We start from the raw sequence: 19,021 nt of genomic DNA on the forward strand, positions 1-19,021 counted from the left end.
TTATTGAAGTGAAGAAATAATATTTCCTCTAATTCAATTTATGTGATCGTAATTTTTTGGAAAACAATATTATATTTTTAAGCTTTCGATTTTACCCTAACAAATTTTCATAAAACAAAAAATATTATGATCTAAACCTTTATGTACGAGTTTCTGAGAATCTAATAGCTATTCCATATAAATATTTGACTGTTAACCCAATTTTCATTGCGATAAGAATTCATAAGCTTTAAATCATGAATTTGCCTCCGAGTCTAAAATATCCTCTTTCCACTCAATTAACAGGTAACATTGAGAACCATATTCCCTTCTATAAGTATCCTTATGCTGCATATGGAGAAGTATATACACTACAATGGTGTGTACAACAACTACAAGCATGAAGGACGGTGAAGCGTATTAGTAACTAAATGTACAATCCAATGCAGCCATTCCTGAATCGATAACCCTATACGATAAGTCACAGAAATTTAGACAATCAACTTCCAAGTATGAGCTTGCTTACATTGTCAGTCCTGAGGGAGGAGAAAGGTTGTGGTAACTTGAGATTCAGAGTAAATCTAGTCAAAGTTATGTTGAATCTTCAAAATAGATGGATAAGCTTTAAATGGAGCAATATGGACATTGAAGATTCATATAGCTACTAACTCCAAGCATCGCAAAATAGTGCTCATTTTTTCTTATACAAGGTGGTGCTCGAGCTTGCTTGGCCACATCTCGATTGTTCCATTGTGTAGCTTCTAGCAACCATCAACACAAGTACTAGATAACTCTGTCCTCCAAGTTTTTGGCAGATAAGAAGAAATCACCTAATTTATCTTCGTCTCTTTTAGATTTGAATCATGATCTCCGAGGTTTGCACCTACTTCATTGACCAATAAACTACACCCTCAGATGCACGTATATCGCGCTTAAAACTCCATGTCAATCAAACTAGTGCATTTAAAAGTGGGGAAAATGAGTAAATGTGGGAGCTAAAAAGCCATTTTCCATGTGCAACTTCCCAAAACTCTCATACAATGGGAAGATTCTTACTGTCAAAGTATAGCTAAAAAAGACACAAACAACACATCAAAGGCTAATCCGCGACATGTAATCTGGAAATATAAACACAATTACGCTCCCAAAATCAACTTGAAATTCTGAGTACAGTTTCAAGATTACTAATGGTTGAATTCCATTAGTAACATTTTGTGGTCTAATCCCACTACCACCACTTTAGTATGACTTCTTTTGAATTCCATTATTAGGAATCCTAAGTCCGGCTCTGCATATAAAGCAAAGGTACCACGCCACATCGTAGACACTTCAAAACACAAACCACTATTATCAAACTACAGAACTGCAAATTATAAGCACATGGTTAATAAATTATGCCCAGAAAAAGATTAGACAACCTCAGATATTGCATACTCCAAGTTAATGTGTTTCACCGAGGCAACAAAGGAGGAAAGCGAAAAGGGAATCAAGAATAAGATATCGATAAGTTATGGAGATCACTCTCCTAAAAGAAAGATATATCAGAATTTTAGACCTTCAATGTGACTTGACCATGCCCGGAGAGTTTCTTCTTTGTAATTCTTTGGCACACATTCCATTCTCAACACATCCCCGCCTGCTAACAGTCCTTCGTATCCTACTTCATGATGTTCCTGTAACATGAATAATTAATTAAACTTAGATAATTCTAATCATTGAATATTCTAATCTTTGACATATCTTAACTGTAGTATGTTACCGAGTTGAACTTTGAGGTGAAGGCAGGACGAGCTGACTCTACTACTGCATCATAGCCACTGTTGGATCTTTCTACTTTAGGGACTTCACTCTCAGCATCAAAGTGTTCTTTTAAATGTGAAATGGTCTTTTCATTATCGTCATCGGAAGATTGGCTTTTCAATAAGTATCTACGCCTTTGCTTTAAGAATCTGAAATTAAACAAGTATGATATTAGGACATTACTCTTCTTCTGTATGTTTTGTGTGCTACTCTCAATTTTGCATTATTTTTTTGTTGTTACTGCTTTCATTTTTGTATTCCTTTTTTCAAACGGCTTTGAAATGCTTTATTTTAGCTGAGGGTCTATCAGAAACAATCTCTTTATCTCTACGAGGTAAGGGTTAGATCTGTGTATACTCTATCCTCCCAAGACCCCACTTATGGACTATATTGCTTAGACTCTTCAAAAATAACGATTGATGGGCGTCGGATACTCCAAAAATAGTGTACTTTTGGAGAATTCGATACGGATGCGACAACACTTTTGGAGAGTCCGAGCAACATAGCGTGTGCAATAACACTAGTTATGTTGTTGTTGTACTCTTCTTCTATTCTTTTTTGTCCCTTTACATCATTTAAGAGAAAAGAAAAGTATCCACAATAGGCCATACCAATTAGTTGAGATTAAGGTATGCTCATTGTATGTATGCATATAGTGTGAGATACAGAGAATCTCCGATTCTTGAAAACCCCTTACGTGTCTAAAAGAAGAAATATCGAGTATTGGAATGAAACAGGCAAAAACAGAACGAAATGGTTATAGAGGATTCATTTAGTAGAATCTAACTAGTTTAGGATTGAGAAAATTATGATCATACAGGATTTCACCCAAAATGTTTTCTTTCTTCAGCTTTGCAGCCTGCAACTTCCTCTTCTTGGAGACAAAGTCCTATACACAATTGCCACACCATCATCACACAACTAACATTCAGAATTATCAAGTTGAATACACAATTTCATCTACAGAACAGGTCAATAATCACAGGGGAAAAAAGCAATTCAGAATCCTAATCTAATACATGTATTAGTCATGCTATTACTTAATCGTTTGCTTGGTAGGATTTTTAGCCTATATATAACTAATACATGCCTATTCAATATTAAACGATGTATAACTAATGCATAGCCAAACCATAGTATTAGCGATATAAGGCTATTAATACATGGATAAGCATGGTTAAAGACAAAGCAAACCTTAATACACCTGACCAAATAGTGGATAGACATAATCCCAACATAACTAATCTCAACATTACTAATAAACATAGGCGGAGCCACCTTAGGAAAAGGTAGAGGTGGACCCACACCTTTAGGGGGTGCATGTGCACCTGCTAACTTCGAAAAAAATCATGTGTATATTTGTATATCTATTTTGAGAAACTGGCATAAACTAGGATTTAGTTAACAATGTACCCATGAGAAGCATAGGAGTGCCCTTGTGTTGCTGGTACAAGCTAGAGGAATCACCCAGAGACGAGGGTTCAAATCCAGCTAAAGTCCTTATTCATTGTTTTTATTATAAGTTTAGCTTAGAGCTCAATTTTTTTATTGTTTTTATTTTAAGCTTAGCTTAGAGCTCATATTTGAGCTAAGGTAATAGTGATGCACCCGAAGTCTTCTAATCCTGGGCTCGCCTCTAGGCGAAGGGCTGTCCGGTGCACACCTTTCCTCGGAAAATTATGTGTTGTACAAAGGTAAAATGTTAGTTATTATGAATATATTTAATTTTGCATACCCTTCGTCAAATTCCTAGCTCCACCACAGTTAATACACCCTATTGAATATTATTCTTATACACTGTACCGAATAACCCCTTCAAAGTAACAAATAAAAACAGCACAATAAACTACCAAACTCAAATTAGACAAGTTCACAATGGGGATTACTGAAAAAGGAACAGCAAGATAATCTAAAATCAAACTAATTTGGATTCACAAAAACATAAAAATCAAGAAAAGTTCAAACCTTTTGCAATTCTAATAACTCATTTAACAGCTTTTTCTGGTTTAGCTTCTCCACCTTGGATTCTTCTTCATCAACAAAACTAATTCCATTGAAACCCTCAACAGACCTTTTCATCTCTATTCACTAGCACATACCCACCAAGGGAAAAAGCCCCAAAATTTCATGAAAACTCAAACCCACATCAAAAAAATCAAATCTTTGAAGAATAGTTGGTCCATTTTATCAAGAGGGATAATGTGGATGGGGTACTTAGATAAAACCCCATATATGGAAGGGAAAAAAAGAGGGGTTAATTGTGGAAAGAGGTTGAATTGTGTGTGTGGGTGTGGTTGGAGGACATTAGAGGAAATCTTTGTTTCCTCCATCTCCATATATCTTTCCATTTGTCTTTCTCTCCTTTTATCTTTTTTTCCTTTTTCTTGTCCAACTCTTGTATTGTTTTTCTCCTTGTAAGCACAAATTTTAGATTAGGTATAAAATATATAGGAATCAACGTGGGTTGTGGTGCACTGGTGAGAGTATTTCATCTTTAATCAGAGGTTTTGGGTTTGAGCCCTGGATATGGAGAAAATCATGTTGGGAGCGCCACCCCCGAGACCTCGGGTTCGAGCCCTAGCCTGGGTTGGAGAAAATCCTATTGAGAGCGTCACCCCCGAATGGGTTGTGCAGTGCGCGATCCTGATTTAGTCGGGGCTCCAACTGTTAGCTCTGGACACCAGGTATATATATATAGAGAGAAGATAGTTAAAGTTACCCCAGCTAGGAATGGGGCCTGGCGTTTGTTTTTTTGGTTCGGTTTTATTGAAATTTTGGTTCAGTTCTTTAGTGTTTAGTTTTTAAGAAGCGTGCACTGAATTCTTGACCAATCTAGATCAGTTTGGTTTGATTCAGTGTTTATAAAACGATTTCTCAACGCAAATGAGGACAAAATCAAAGTAAGACACTTAAAAATTTAAAATAATGTTTAGTAATGATGTGTCTCAGTCTCACCATGGAAAACTTATTGTGCTGAAAAAAACATATTTGTCTTTATCAAGAACATATTGTGCCTCCAAATACTACACGAGAAAAACAAGGACGAAGACGGTTTCTTTTACATGATAAAAATACATTTGGGTTCTTCTTAAGATTTAATATTTGAATTTTTCTTTTATTCATGAATTTCGTGTCCAGTCAAATGTAGTGTTGAAATGTTCTTGATCTTCGAGGGAAAACAACCTGGCTAGGCCAAAATCTCCAATTCTTGGTTGAAATTTATCATCCAGCAGAGTTTTGGATAAGGAACCTGGTTTCTTAAATCGATTATAGAGTTGTAATCTGAAGCTGTTCTTTGAGGATAGTAAGTTGGTTGGAAATCCTACACATCGTAGTTCTTATCTTATCAAAGTATATGTTAATTATATGATACTTGGTTGTGTTTTGGTACACCGGAAAATATTTTCTTTTGGAAAAGAAAGTTACTTAGAAATAAGGAAAATGACTTGATTAATCAAAGTAGGAAAAAATAAGTTACAGAGTGACATTGCAAGTTCATTATCTCTTCATCACTCATCCAATACCCCACATCCCTCCACTTAATCATCCCAACCCTTGAATCCGCGGCCCACTCCACACCATATTTCACCCCATAGTATTTCGCTAGATAATATATAAATACTCTTAAAATAATGTTCTTGTTCTTTATCAAACAATAAAAATATGTAGGTTACTCTTGAGATAATATTATTTTACTTATCAAACAAAAAAAAATGTGTAAGCTAACCTACTTTTATTTAAGTCTCTACCAAACACACCATATGTGTAAAAGTATATTACATATTATCACCTTAGAATATGCCAATGGATTATCATCTTATAGTAGATCATTGTCAAGCTGAAATAGGAAAAATATTCGTAATACTAATACTAATAATAAATTGATAATAATAAAATATTTTGTTACCGAGTCTAAAACATATCCTCCTAGTAGCCTATCTTTAGTGAAGTCTATGATTTTAGGTCGTACTTCGTCCCTTTTTAACTCCTTCACTTACCACATTTGGGTGATAGAAGATTAAGTAAAGCATAAGCTTTATGTTGCTGATTGTATCTTGTAAAGTTTTTAATACTTCTACTAAGTTGGGAAAAACATGTAAAACACATTTTTTATTTGATTTGGAGATATTAATCCGACATTATTTAATTTGATAAATGAAAAATTTGAACCAATCCACTTAGAAAGCAGGTATGCACACCTTATTTGAGACTACTAAGGCAGGCGGTGGACTCTGTCATACCCATCCCCAACTGAGACCACTCAACCTATTTCATCCACTTGAAAATTCGTGTAAAAGTGGCTAATTCGACTTTCTAATAGACTTGTTAGTTCCGCAGCTCAGGAAGAAAGTTTTATAATGAAATAGTTGATAGATAGAAAGGAGAATGCCGCTAACAAATATTTTTTTATATACTTACAATAGTTCTCTCTAAACTTGTCATCATCTCCATTAATAATAACATATCTCGTGTGATTTCATAATTAGAGTATAGAGAAAATGAATGTACGCAAATTTTATCTCTATCTTTCTGAGGTATAGAGACTGTTTCGATAGACCCCCGACTCAAACCTTGTCACCACCATCTTGATCATTTGTAGCAAATGCATCAAGTCCTTCACCAGAAAGCCTAAAACGTTTGACTTCTTGCATAATATAAGCTCCCATCCCAAGATAAAAATCAATTGCATTTTCATTCCATCCAACAGTAAGCCAATCAACTTTAGTAAACCCCATTTTAATTGCTTGAGATGCCACAGCAGAAAACAACATTTTCCCAAATCCACACTTTCTATAACACTCCCTAACAAACATGTTCTCAATAAAAAAAACCAGGTTTCTCAAAGTAACCCGAATAGCAAGGGTAAAAAAGAACATAGCCAGCTACAAAGACGTTATTATCTTCATTACTAGTACTTCTGAACAATTCTTGAGTCGAGAGTCTATCAGAAGCAACTTCTCTACCTTCACAAGATAAGGGTTTATCCACTTGTGTGACTGTATTGGATATGTTGTTGTTTGTTCTGAACAGTTCTTGAGTCAAGGGTCTATCAGAAGCAACTTCTCTCCCTTCACAAGATAAAGATTTATCCACTTGTGAGACTGTATTGAATATGTTGTTTGTTCTGAATAGTTCTAGTTCTGAGTCTAATATAGGTGAATCAAGATCAACAGTTTTCAAAATCGGGTCGAAAATGGGATTTTTAGGGGTATTTTGAGGAAAAGAGTCGGGTGAGACTTCAAGAATGAACGTGGTAACCGAGTAAAAAGGAGGGCATGGATTATCAGATTTGAAAAGATTGGTAGTAACGGAAGCTTCCGTGGCATTAAAAACTTTAGTGTAATTGTGATATTTTGCCATTTGATACATGAGTTTGTGGAGATGTGGCACGTCCGATTCCGTAGTGAGGCGGACTCTACCAAAGATTTGAGTGTTGAAACAGATTTTTTCAGCCATATTTGGAAGTATTGTAAGCTATGATAATAGTTGCGACTATAAAAGAAAATGATAAGACAATAATATGTTACTATTTTTTAGTGACCCTTTATTCTAATTAGGAAACTAAAGTTCTTTATAAGATATTGTCTAGAGAGGGGTCACTTTTTTAATTATTAAAATATATATTTATCTTTAACACATCACATCAAGAATAACTTTTCGTTGAATATTGACTCGTCTTTAGCTGTTATGGGGTACTAAATGGATAATGAAGAGACTTGGATATATTTGTGACATATATGGCTGATATTTGATTCTTCAATAGATAGTTCTTATATATTTAATAATATTTTCAATATAAATACAATGTAAAGATTATTGGAGCATTGTATGGACAATGAAGCTCCAACCATGCTAGATCTACCTTATTGAATCCATGACTTTTTGGTTGAATAAAACGATAACATTTTACACTTGCTAGTAAATTCTATTTAGACATTTGAATTATGAAATATTTTGATTGAGCACTTTAATACTAGATAAAATGTTCCTATACATTAGACACTTTCGATTCAAATTTTAGAACTTTTTCAATCCCTTAATAACTACACTAAACTTTTTTCACTTGTGTTAAGAGGTGTTAATACTTTTATATGTATTTATTAAACCAAAATTTGACCTCTATATATAATGTAATTTTCCGGCGAAGGGGTATCACTTGATACCCCTTGGCCAAGGGTGGGTCCGCCCCTGATTGATTATTGACTCGTCTATAGCTTTAGCCACCTTTCATTTAACTCGTACTTCGTCAACTTTATAATACGTACATCGCGATCAAATGAAAGTCTCTATCTAGTACATTGGACAGGTGCATATTCTCTAGTGCAAAAAAACAAACATATAGCCAAGGTATAGTTACTTTTATTCAAATTTGTGGCAGAAACGTCTGAATTTTAAATATACGTAACTTCAAATACCACATAAGAAACAACATATCTAAAGTAATTTTGAAATTAATAAACGTCCCAAAAGAATTTTAAAAAATAAATACAGATTAAACATCGATATCTAAATAAAATAAATAAAATACCCGTGAAACTTTTACCGTCAAAGATAATATTGTGAAGTAAACTAGCTACATCACTCTTCCTTCAATGTCGTATACAAAATTGAATTGAAAATTGAACTAAATCGCAAATCAAGTCAAATTGGAAAAAAAAATCCTGACTAGTAGTTTGGTATTGAAAAAAAAAAGACTATATTTGGATTGGTTTGGTTTTAACTAAAAAAAACAATCCGAGACCAAACCAACCCGACATTATATAGATAATTTTAAATTTTTATTTTATACATAAAAATATTTACTTTGATATAATTTTTAAATATTTCTTATACTTTTTCATAGTCTTTATCTTTTAATATATTATTTCAAGTTTGAAACTTAGAATTCTGAATGGTCCAATAAAGATTATAGTCCATAGATGTTGGTAATTATAATAAAGCTTAAATCAAAATCAAATTAATACTAATGCAAAAAAGAAAATCAAGTCAACACTAAGAATGACAATAATATTGAATATTTGTTCTTTAGTTTTACATTGGTTTAGACAATTAAAATACATAATCTAATTTTTATTTCCTTTAATATTTAGTCATGTAACTAATACTTATTAGACTTATTTTAGCATTATTTAGTACTTTTAAATTATGATCATTTTCATTATGACTTATTAATTTGCTTTACGCGATTTCATTATTTTTTTTTGTTGGATATTTTAGTGTCATTTATCATATCATATTTTGTGTTATTTTCTTAAGAGACACCTTAGATAGTTGTATTTTGGTAGGACTAAAGAAATATTTGAAGTACAAGTAAATTATATGTTTGTTTAATACTTTAACAGAAAAACCCGAAAAACCCCGAGGTTGAAAAACCCGAGTTTTATTGGTTTGGTTTGTTTATAAATTTGAAAATCCAACACAAATAGTTTGGTTTGATATTTGAAAAACCCAAACCAATCCGGTCATATACACCCCTAATTACTAGTACTTTATAATTGCAACGGGACAAGTATATATATATAGCTGTTATGGAGTACAAAATGGACAATGAAGAGACTTGGACATATTTGAGACACACATCCCACATTTTTTTAAATTTTTTTTTACTATATATAAGCATCAAGTATATAATTCAAATTCAAATTCAAAGGAAGTCAGCTAGAAGATTGAATAGCTAACCATGAAAGTGATGTTACACTACTTTTTTTTTTATTAGACAAATGCATGTGTTAAGAAAGAAACTTTATTGTATGTGTCCAAGAAGTAAGTTTCATTTCTACCTTGCATTTTCAATAAATATTTCTCATATATTTAATAATTTAAATATATGAGCTATAATTCAAGTATATATATATATATATATATATATATATATATATAAATTTAAGGGGAACTAGGGGTTATCTATTTATTATATTCAATTTTATTTTTAATCGGACTACATATATACCTAAAATAATCTAAAATATAAACATACTTATTTTCTAGGAAGTATTCAGTTAGTATACAAAACAAGCTAAGGGTTGATCCTTAGTGCAACTCCATCAAAACTGGAAAGTTTCGATATAAATCTGAACTGGTTCACGAAAATATATAGTCACACCCCTCCTCATATGACCCTCATCTCCACCACCCTGTCACAAACTTTTATTGTATGACTTAGCAACTTGATACTCTTATAATTGTTGCAATTCTGAATGTCATCCTTGTTTTTATATAAAAATACAATATCATTGTGTATATATATACACAAATGTAATGGATTCAATAATAAGCATCAGTACATTAAGATTCTAACATTATTACATAAATATTTCCAAATATATATTAGGAAAAAAATTATCAGTTCCTTTGAATTTTGACTTGTTCCAGAATGGATTTTTGGTGAAGTTGATTACTTTGTTGCATCTCCATGTAATCCTTGTACTTCATTGGTATATAATTGGTTTCACTTTGTACCAATGGAGAAGCAGGACTTACAATTGCTTCTAGCGATGGTCCATGAGCAACAGCTACTGATATTCTTGGACTTGTGTTGTTCACCACTACTTTGTGTACATTGCACTTGTACTTCCCATTACTAAAAATCTACCAAGCAATAGAAACACATATATAACTAGGTGACAGTTCAGACAGTCAACCAATTGATTTACTGAAATTCTCCATTAATGAATCAAATGTGGAACTTAAAAGCTTGAAAATAAAAAATGTTACATGTTGCATCCTACAATAGGTGAACATCACGACTTGATAGTGTAAAAATTAGGAAAAAGGGTTCGAAATATATCTGAATTTTGACCGAAATTACTGTAACAATCCCAAACTTAGGGCAGAACCTATTACCATCTGCACTAATTAATAGTGTATTTAAAGATATATAGGTGCCACGTGGACATCATAATTATTGCATCATTATAAATAATAACTTGTCCAGATAGACATTACATATCTTTAAAATACACTATTAAATAGTGCAGGGGTAATAGGTCCTGCCCAAAGTTTGGGATTGTTACAATAATTTCGGTCAATATTTGGATATATTTCAGACCACTTTCCTTAAAAAATACTTAGACTGATAGCGTACAACTTTTTTTTACGATCAAACCTATCACAATTGTATCAAAGTTAAGAAAACTAATCAATACATACTTTTAAAAATTATCTGTTAATTTAAGGGGATTAGGAGGTGGGGAATCGAACCCTTACCAACGAGATAACAATTCAAATAGTCAATCAATTGAATTACCTCGAGATGGTCACGGGTATTGACCAAGAGAGAGTTAGGAAGTGCATTGACATGAATCCATTTGCCTTGATGTTGAACTTGTAATCCTCCAACTTGGTTTTGAATAATTAGAGTTAAAAGGCCATGATCTGAATGAGGTGGCATACCAAGTGCAAGTTCTGGCTGAGGACAACATGGGTAATAATTTGCAATAAAAATTTGAAATCCTGACTTCATCTCTAGAGTTTTTTCCAAATAACATTCTTCAAGTCCTAAGCCTTGTGATAGTCCTCCAAGTAATACTTTTGTTACTTCTCTAACTTTCTCACAATACTCCCACATAATATCACTATTAAAAAAAAAAAAGAGAAATAAAATAATAATAATGGTTATACGTAAGTATAGTCAACAAACTGAGCTATTAAGATTCCTGGTATACCTGTATCGATCGGGTTTGCTAGGAGAGTGGAACTTTGGATGCACAAACACCTTAAGATAGTCCCTCCAAAAGAAAGCTTTCTCCTTAGAGGTATTGAAGCTTGTCCCATACCTTATAGGGTCCAAAACATGTTTCCCTTCAAATTCTTTCTTCTCTTCCTCTCTTAAATTGAAAAATCCTTGAGTACCATCAATCACTTTCTTCATCAAACTTTCTTGTATCCCATGGTTTACCACCTTCACCATGAAACATATTTAGGTATACAATATTATTATTTTTCTTTTTAGTCTGTTTAAACAGTCTGTCTAGAAAAAAATGACATTTTTTTTATATTTAGCATGTAACAATTTAATTCTATTTTACCTTTACTTGAAATGAATCATAACTACATAAATATAAATATGTATGACTTGTTTAAGAGCCATAAGTTTCATCCTCAAATTAACTCCTTGCCCAATCAATCAACTAAAAGTTATTATATCATAAAATCAATTTTTTTGTTGAAGAAAATGATTATAAAAAAGAACACATGATTTTCTGAGATAATAACTAACCATTTTGAAATCAACAACGTCTTTACATAAGTTAGGACAAAAGAAGTACAAACAATTATGTGTAATATTCTTAGTTTCATAGTTCCTCACCAAATAATAATAATAATATAAAAACATATTATAGTGTACCATGAAAAATCCCCATTCTTGGCAAGCTTTATTGAGATTGTTGATAGCTTGAGACCGTTGATGAGGATCAATGGATGTGAGTAGCGAAAAATCAACGGTGGGGATGGAGTTTGAATAATCTTGTGGCTTAGATGCAATGATATCAGAGGGATAGATATCAGAGTTAACATAATTAGAAGGGATAGATTTGAGATTTGGTGATTCAGAAAGTGTTTTAACACTAATGGATGGTTGAATTATTCGAGTTGTCATAATATAACTTTAATTTTAGCTAAAAATGGTGGTATATTGTGTATGCAATGTGATGATGATTTATAAGAGAACAACAGCTTTAGTTGTCAATGGAGATATTTGATTTACAATTTTAACTTTTTGTTTAATGACTTGTTATTTTGTTTGATAGTAAACTTGTCCATATATGAGAGAAGGTATTGAAAATAGGACGCAAATTATTAGTTTCGTTCCTAAATTATTATTGGACATAGAACAAAGAAAAGTCTAGAAAAAATAACGAGAAGGAAAGTTGCGTCTGAATTCAAATTATTTGTTTTGTCCCTAAATTATTATTGGACATAGACTAGAAAAAATAACAAGAAGGAAAGTTGCGTCTGAATTTTTTTTGTTTTAGATAAACTAGAAATATAACAATAACAAAATATGTCCACATAATATATGGGCTAAGAAATAAATAGCTAATCCTAAAATATCGATATTATAATACATCACACACTTTAATGGTAACTAATCCTTCTATGTAATGTTGGGTTCTTTGTTATGGAGATATCGTTGCTTTATTATCGCAAAATATTCTGCTCCTGTTGAAGATGCGTTAACACTCTCCTTTGCCAGATAGCTTGACAAACTGTTAAAACATGCATGGCATATTTTTAAAACAAATTACTTATTTGTTCATAAAAATACCCTTCACAAATATAACATAAAGGATGTGTGTGGAAAAGGTTATGAGGCAATTGTATTAATGCTAATACATACATTTAAACCTCTTGTATTGCGAATATCATGATTTTTCATGTATTACATAGATTGAAAAAGTATATTGAATAATATATCAGTAAAACATGTATTATTATTTTCTAATACGTCCTAACAAACGACCCCTTAAATACGAAACACTTGTATTCACGAATCTTTTGATGACTCTAGATTTTGACATACAACTTAGAATTAATATTTAATAGTTCTATCTAAACTAATTGTTAGCATCCTCACTTGTAGCAAAGCCTAAAACGTTTGACAACATTTTTCCAAATCCACACTTTCTAACTATAACACTCCCTAACATACATGTTCTCAATTAAAAAGAAAAAAAAACAGGTTTCTCAATGTACCCCGAATAGCTAGGGAAAAAAAGGATGTAACCAGCTATTATCTTTATTGGCTCTGATCAATTCTTGAGTCAAGGATTTATCAAAAACAACTTATGTACCTTCACAAGATAAGGACTTATCTGCTTGTGAGACTATACTGAATATGTTGTTGTTTGTTCTGAACAGTTTTCGTTTTGAATCTAATATAGGTGAATCAAGATTAATGATTTTCAAACTCGGGTTGAAAATCGGATTTTTAGAGGTATTTTGAGGAAAAGAGTTGGATGAGACTTCAAAAATGAACGTGGTAACCGAGTAGAAAGGAGGCATGGATTTTCAAAAATGAACGTGGTAAGCGTCTATGATAATAGTTGTGACTATAAGAGAAGTTATTGAATATAGGAAAATGAGATGTTCTATTTTTTCAGTGACCATTTATTTAACCAATTATACAGAAGAAAGTTTAAAAAGTATATTTTGAACTATGTGAAATTAAACAAAAATGTCATTTGTTTAAAAAATATCACTTTAGTTAATAATTTGATTAATTTTTTTTTAATTATTTAATGAGTCAAATAAACCCTTTTCTCAAATAATTCAATATATTATTTCATTTCGTTTTAGACACATTCTTTTTCTAACAATAATTTTTAATTAATTATTTATTTATTAGTTAAGATGATTTTAAAAGAAAAATATTCTTTGAAAGTAATAATTTGTTCAGGAATAAAATGTGTTTGAAATTTATATATACATATATATATATATATATATATATATATATATATTAGGAAAAAGACATTTTTTACGCATTATATTATATTTCTGAATTAAATTATTGATAATAAACATATTTTAAAATTAAACTATTAATTATATATATTTATTCAATTTGTATAATTCAAAAGATATTTTTGACGATTTTTCAGTTTTATAACATACATCACATCAAGAGTATCTTTTTGATGACTGAAAATTTTAGTGACTCATGTTTGGATTTGATTATTATCGTGATTATTTAATTAATAATTATTTTTTCTATTTTAATTTATGCAACATATTTTTATTTTTAGTATAATTTTTCCGTAATTAAAAATAATTTATTTTTAAAATTTTCTCTTTTCATCTAATGAAAATTCTTTTAGTTACATAAATATTTAATAATGATTTTAAATCACAATTTTTTTGAAAAACCCTTAAATATTATACCAAGTTTAAAATAATATCGTATAAATTTTTAAAATATATTATCTCTAAGAGCTATTTTTTAATTAAATAAAATAAATTTTTTTTTAAAAAAAAATAATTATTAATTGAGTCGAACTTACGTATTTGACTCTATCAATAGCTTTGTCGATTGTTTTGTTGCAAAAAAAACAAATCTAGCCAACTTTTAGCATACCAAGTATTAATAATTAGAGAAAAGACATAGAGTCACCATTAAAATTGTCTCATATTTTCAAAAAGATATCTTTAATTTTGTGGTTATTCTATTGCCGTTGTAGCTCTATTTTTGTTGTTGTTGCAGAAGACGAAGATGGAATGAGCTAAAATGGAGTTTTTGCAGAAGTGAAAAATGGAAGATTTTGGATATGAGATTTTTGCGGAATCCTTCGTTTTCACTGTTTACATAACAGTGAAGGTTTTCACTTAGGAATCGTATAAAATCTTCTTAAATTCTTAAGTAAATATGAAATTGTTCTTCAACAACCACCATGAAAGGCATTGACCAAGAAATTCTCTGTTTCTTGAAATTTTTTTAGAAAATGAAGGCTTAAAATCTTGCTACGTGACATTTTTAGATTGGCTTGAGGGTGATTTTTTTTCATTCACGCGCCCCCAATACAGCTGCTCTGAGAATGGGTTAAAATGGTGTATTTATAATTGTTAGAAATAGTTTCTTGAGGTAATAGGACACCCACAAAATTGAGATGTCTTTTTAAAAATTCAAAACAACTTCAGTTGAAGTTGTGACTTAATGTCTTTTCTCTTATACTATTCAAACTAGAACATGGTTTAGTCAAAAGAGGAAACTAAATAAAACAATAATGGAGTATGTGACAATATGTGTATATGTGTGTTAAATAAATAAAATAAAAAGATATTATTTTTAAAATATTCATAAATGATTAATTAAATAAATATCATGGAGATAAGAGCGACAGTTGTGTGTGTGTGTGGGGGGGGGGGGGGGGGGGGGGGGGGGGGGGGGGGGGGGGGGGGGGGGGGGGGGGGGGGGGGGGGGGGGGGGGGGGGGGGGGGGGGGGGGGGGGGGGGGGCGGGGGGGGAGGGGAGTTCATAATTTTACTACCTATAATAGATATCTTCGGAATTGTGAAAGATGGGAGTAAAAACTATGTGTGTTAAAACTTCAAAAAACAATTAATATTGAATATTCACTTGTAAGATTTTTTTAAAAAAATTTAATCACTAAAGAGTAAAAATAAAAATAGATGGGGAAAAATAGGAACATGTCAAATATGTTAGAACTTAGAAGAACAACTAATGTTGAATATTTACTTGTAAGATTTTTTCTTAGTTTTTTTTAACTTTGATCACTAGAAAATTAAAATGATAATTACGACGGGGTAAAATAGAAAAAATCTTAATAAGGCGGACATAAAAATATTTAAATAGGATGGATCACAGTAGAGTAGAGCAAAACTTAATTCTTATAAAAAAAAATTAATAGAATAACATGTCATATGCCTTTACATGTGTTAGTATTGTTATGATTATGAGCATGATTTAATAAAATTGTCCAAAAACTAAAATAAAATCGGAATATGTCCATTAATGTTGAATAATCATTTTATATATTGTGATCATTTCAAACTATACTAGCTAATTTGTCCTTTATCTTAAAAATGAATTTCATAGTAACAAAATTTCCATTAATTCAGTAATAGTATTCTTGATTTGTCTTCTATATCTTCATATGATTTAAATAATTCAGAATCAATTTTATCTTTTCTCATCTCTACTTGTCATAGATCTCCACTTGCCAAACTCTTACTTAGATAAGTGACACATGTTACGATTAAAATATAGTGATTGAGATTTAATTAATCAAACAAAATCCTAATCATGAACAGAATAATAGATATTTTATGGAATGGGATGTTATGTGTCCATTTAGTTTTAAATGGTTGGGAATTGGATCATGTCATTATGACATTATCTATGGCTCTTAAAGCAATTAAAAATCTTACATAATTTAAATAAGTATAAAACAAAGAAATACTAAACAAACTTGTGGTGACGCTTAGGACTCTCTATTGATCAGTTCGATTTGATTTTGAGATTTAATTTATCGATTATTAATTTGTAGAATGTAAATATGTTAAAGGATTGTAAAATTTTTAAAATATTAATTTATCGATTATTGGTTCTTTTTTTCCTTTCAAAATTGGGGGTAGGGAAAGAGGAAATGGTGAGGAGATTATTATATGGGGAATCGAATCCTCACCAACAAAGTGGAGTTCAAGTAGTTTATTCCTTAAGATTTCACACAAAAAGAATCTGTAACACCTCAGAAAATTGAGCTAAGACTTGAACCATCCTTCGTTGTGAGTAGGATTTTATCGAGGAATTAAAATTTCTTAAGTATTAAGGTCATTAGATGTAGCACCTTGAGTTCCAAAAAGAATTAAATTGTAAATAGCAAAATCTGAAATTTTGCAAGTTAAGCTAAGTATGAGTTTTGGGTCGACTTCAAACAACCATAACTCATATCTCTGGATGAGTTAGGTGTGCTACCATATACCGTAGGAAATACCTTTGAATTATCTTTCCAACGCAGCCGAGTTTGCTAAGTTTTGAGTTCGGATGAGTGATATATGACCTTTTGAAGTTAGGCTGCCAGTTAAGGAAAGTCAAAATCGGATTTTAGAGGGGTATTAAGACCCTTACCTAATCAGATTTAATTCATTTTTAGTAATATTTTAGGGGTCTAATATGATTAGGTTCAGTTTTATAATCCTAGTTTACGCCTAGGGTTTTAGTTGAGAGTTCAAGAAGAGAAAAGAAGAAGAGAGAAGAGGAGAAAAGAGAAAGGATGAGGGCGCTCGTCGACGTTCTTGAGAGTTGTTGCGGATTGTCGCCATGGGTTTGATCCCTAAGAGGTATGTAAGCTTCCATAGTGTTGGGTTAGTTGACCCACATGCCAATCATGTTATTTTCAGCGAAATTTCAGTCTTGAAGTTGATAGATTAGAGTTCTTGATGAGTTCTTGATGAGTGTTCTTGAAGTTCATTCTAATTCTTGTTGTGTTGGGTTTTAGATGATTTCTTGAGATCAAAGTGAGTGTTTTAAGGGATGTATAAATACACCCTTTTTACAGCTTTTATAATCTCATAGCTTGTGCGTGTGTTTCACCTGAAATAAAATAATATAATTTTATTTTTCTTACTGATTTAATAACGAATTGGGTAAAATCCTAACTCACTCACATTTTGATCCTCAAAATCTTCTTGGTCAAGTTCAAAAACACAGGCAAGCTATGAGTACAAACTCAAAAACTTCAATGTAAATGAGTGCATTAACTAATTTGGGTTTAATTGATATAAATTGTTCTTGATGGGTTGTTGCATTGTTGAGGAAAGAATTCAAAGGCATTGAGATAATTTTGAAATTTCAATTGATGGGTTCTTTTAGCGGCATACCGTTGTAGCTTTATTTTTTGTTGTTGTTGCAGAAGACGAAGATGGAATGAGCTAAAATGGAGTTTTTGCAGAGGTGGAAAATGGAAGATTTTGGATATGAAATTTTTGTGGAATCCTTCGTTTTCACTGTTTACATAACAGTAAAGATTTTCTCTTAGGAATCGTATAAAATCTTCTTAAATTCTTAAGTAAATATGAAATTGTTCTTCAACAACCACCATGAAAGGCATTGACCAAGAAATTCTTTGTTTCTTGAACTTTTTTTAGAAAATGGAGGCTTACAATCTTGCTACGTGACATTTTTAGATTGGCTTGAGGGTGATTTTTTTTCATTCACGCGCCCCCCAATACGTGAGATTGCAGCTACTGTGAGAATGAGTTAAAATGGTGTATTTATAATTGTTAGAAATAGTTTTATGGGGTAATAAAACACCCACAAAATTAAGGTATCTTTTTAAAAATTCGAGACAGCTTTAATGGTGAATTTATGTCTTTCTCTTATACTATTCAAACAAGAACATGGCCTTTTGATACTTCTCATGGTTTAGCCAAAAGAGGAAATTAAATAAAACAATAATGGAGTATGTGACAATACGTGTATATGTGTGTTAAATAAGTAAAATAAAAAGATATTATTTTTAAAATATTCATATATGATTAATTAAATAAATATTCTATTATATTATAAAAAGGGTTTAAGCCCAAGTATAATATATAATATTCAAGATTGGGACTTTTCCCAATCTTAAATATTATATATTATACTTGTGGAACTTTTAAAAGGAAGTTTATACCCAACTATAATATATAATATTCAAGATTGGGACTTTCTTGAATATTATATATTATATTTATTATATAGTACAACTTGGGCATAAACTCCCTTTTAAAATAATATATAT

General features: G+C 31.3%; 1 protein-coding gene and 2 pseudogenes across 2 annotated transcripts; all 3 read right to left on the reverse strand.

The window, feature by feature from the left end:
• Positions 1-1,371: 1,371 nt before the first annotated feature.
• LOC125842133 (uncharacterized) lies at positions 1,372-4,184 on the reverse strand (annotated as a pseudogene). Its single transcript, XR_007443872.1, has 4 exons — positions 3,745-4,184; positions 2,598-2,668; positions 1,739-1,928; positions 1,372-1,652 (listed from the first exon to the last, which is right to left on the reverse strand). The product of XR_007443872.1 is annotated as an uncharacterized LOC125842133 (transcript).
• A 1,691-nt stretch (positions 4,185-5,875) lies between these two features.
• LOC125841866 (probable acetyltransferase NATA1-like) lies at positions 5,876-7,318 on the reverse strand (annotated as a pseudogene).
• Positions 7,319-10,027: 2,709 nt separating this feature from the next.
• On the reverse strand, positions 10,028-12,448 carry LOC125842437 (2-oxoglutarate-dependent dioxygenase 19-like). Its single transcript, XM_049521730.1, has 4 exons — positions 12,128-12,448; positions 11,445-11,680; positions 11,027-11,354; positions 10,028-10,368 (listed from the first exon to the last, which is right to left on the reverse strand). Exons 1-4 carry the CDS (start codon positions 12,377-12,379, stop codon positions 10,123-10,125), a joined length of 1,062 nt encoding a protein of 353 aa, XP_049377687.1. The 5' UTR covers positions 12,380-12,448; the 3' UTR covers positions 10,028-10,122.
• Positions 12,449-19,021: the final 6,573 nt, after the last annotated feature.

The sequence above is a fragment of the Solanum stenotomum genome, chromosome 10, assembly GCF_019186545.1.
Source record: "Solanum stenotomum isolate F172 chromosome 10, ASM1918654v1, whole genome shotgun sequence".
Classification (NCBI taxonomy): Eukaryota; Viridiplantae; Streptophyta; class Magnoliopsida; order Solanales; family Solanaceae; genus Solanum; species Solanum stenotomum.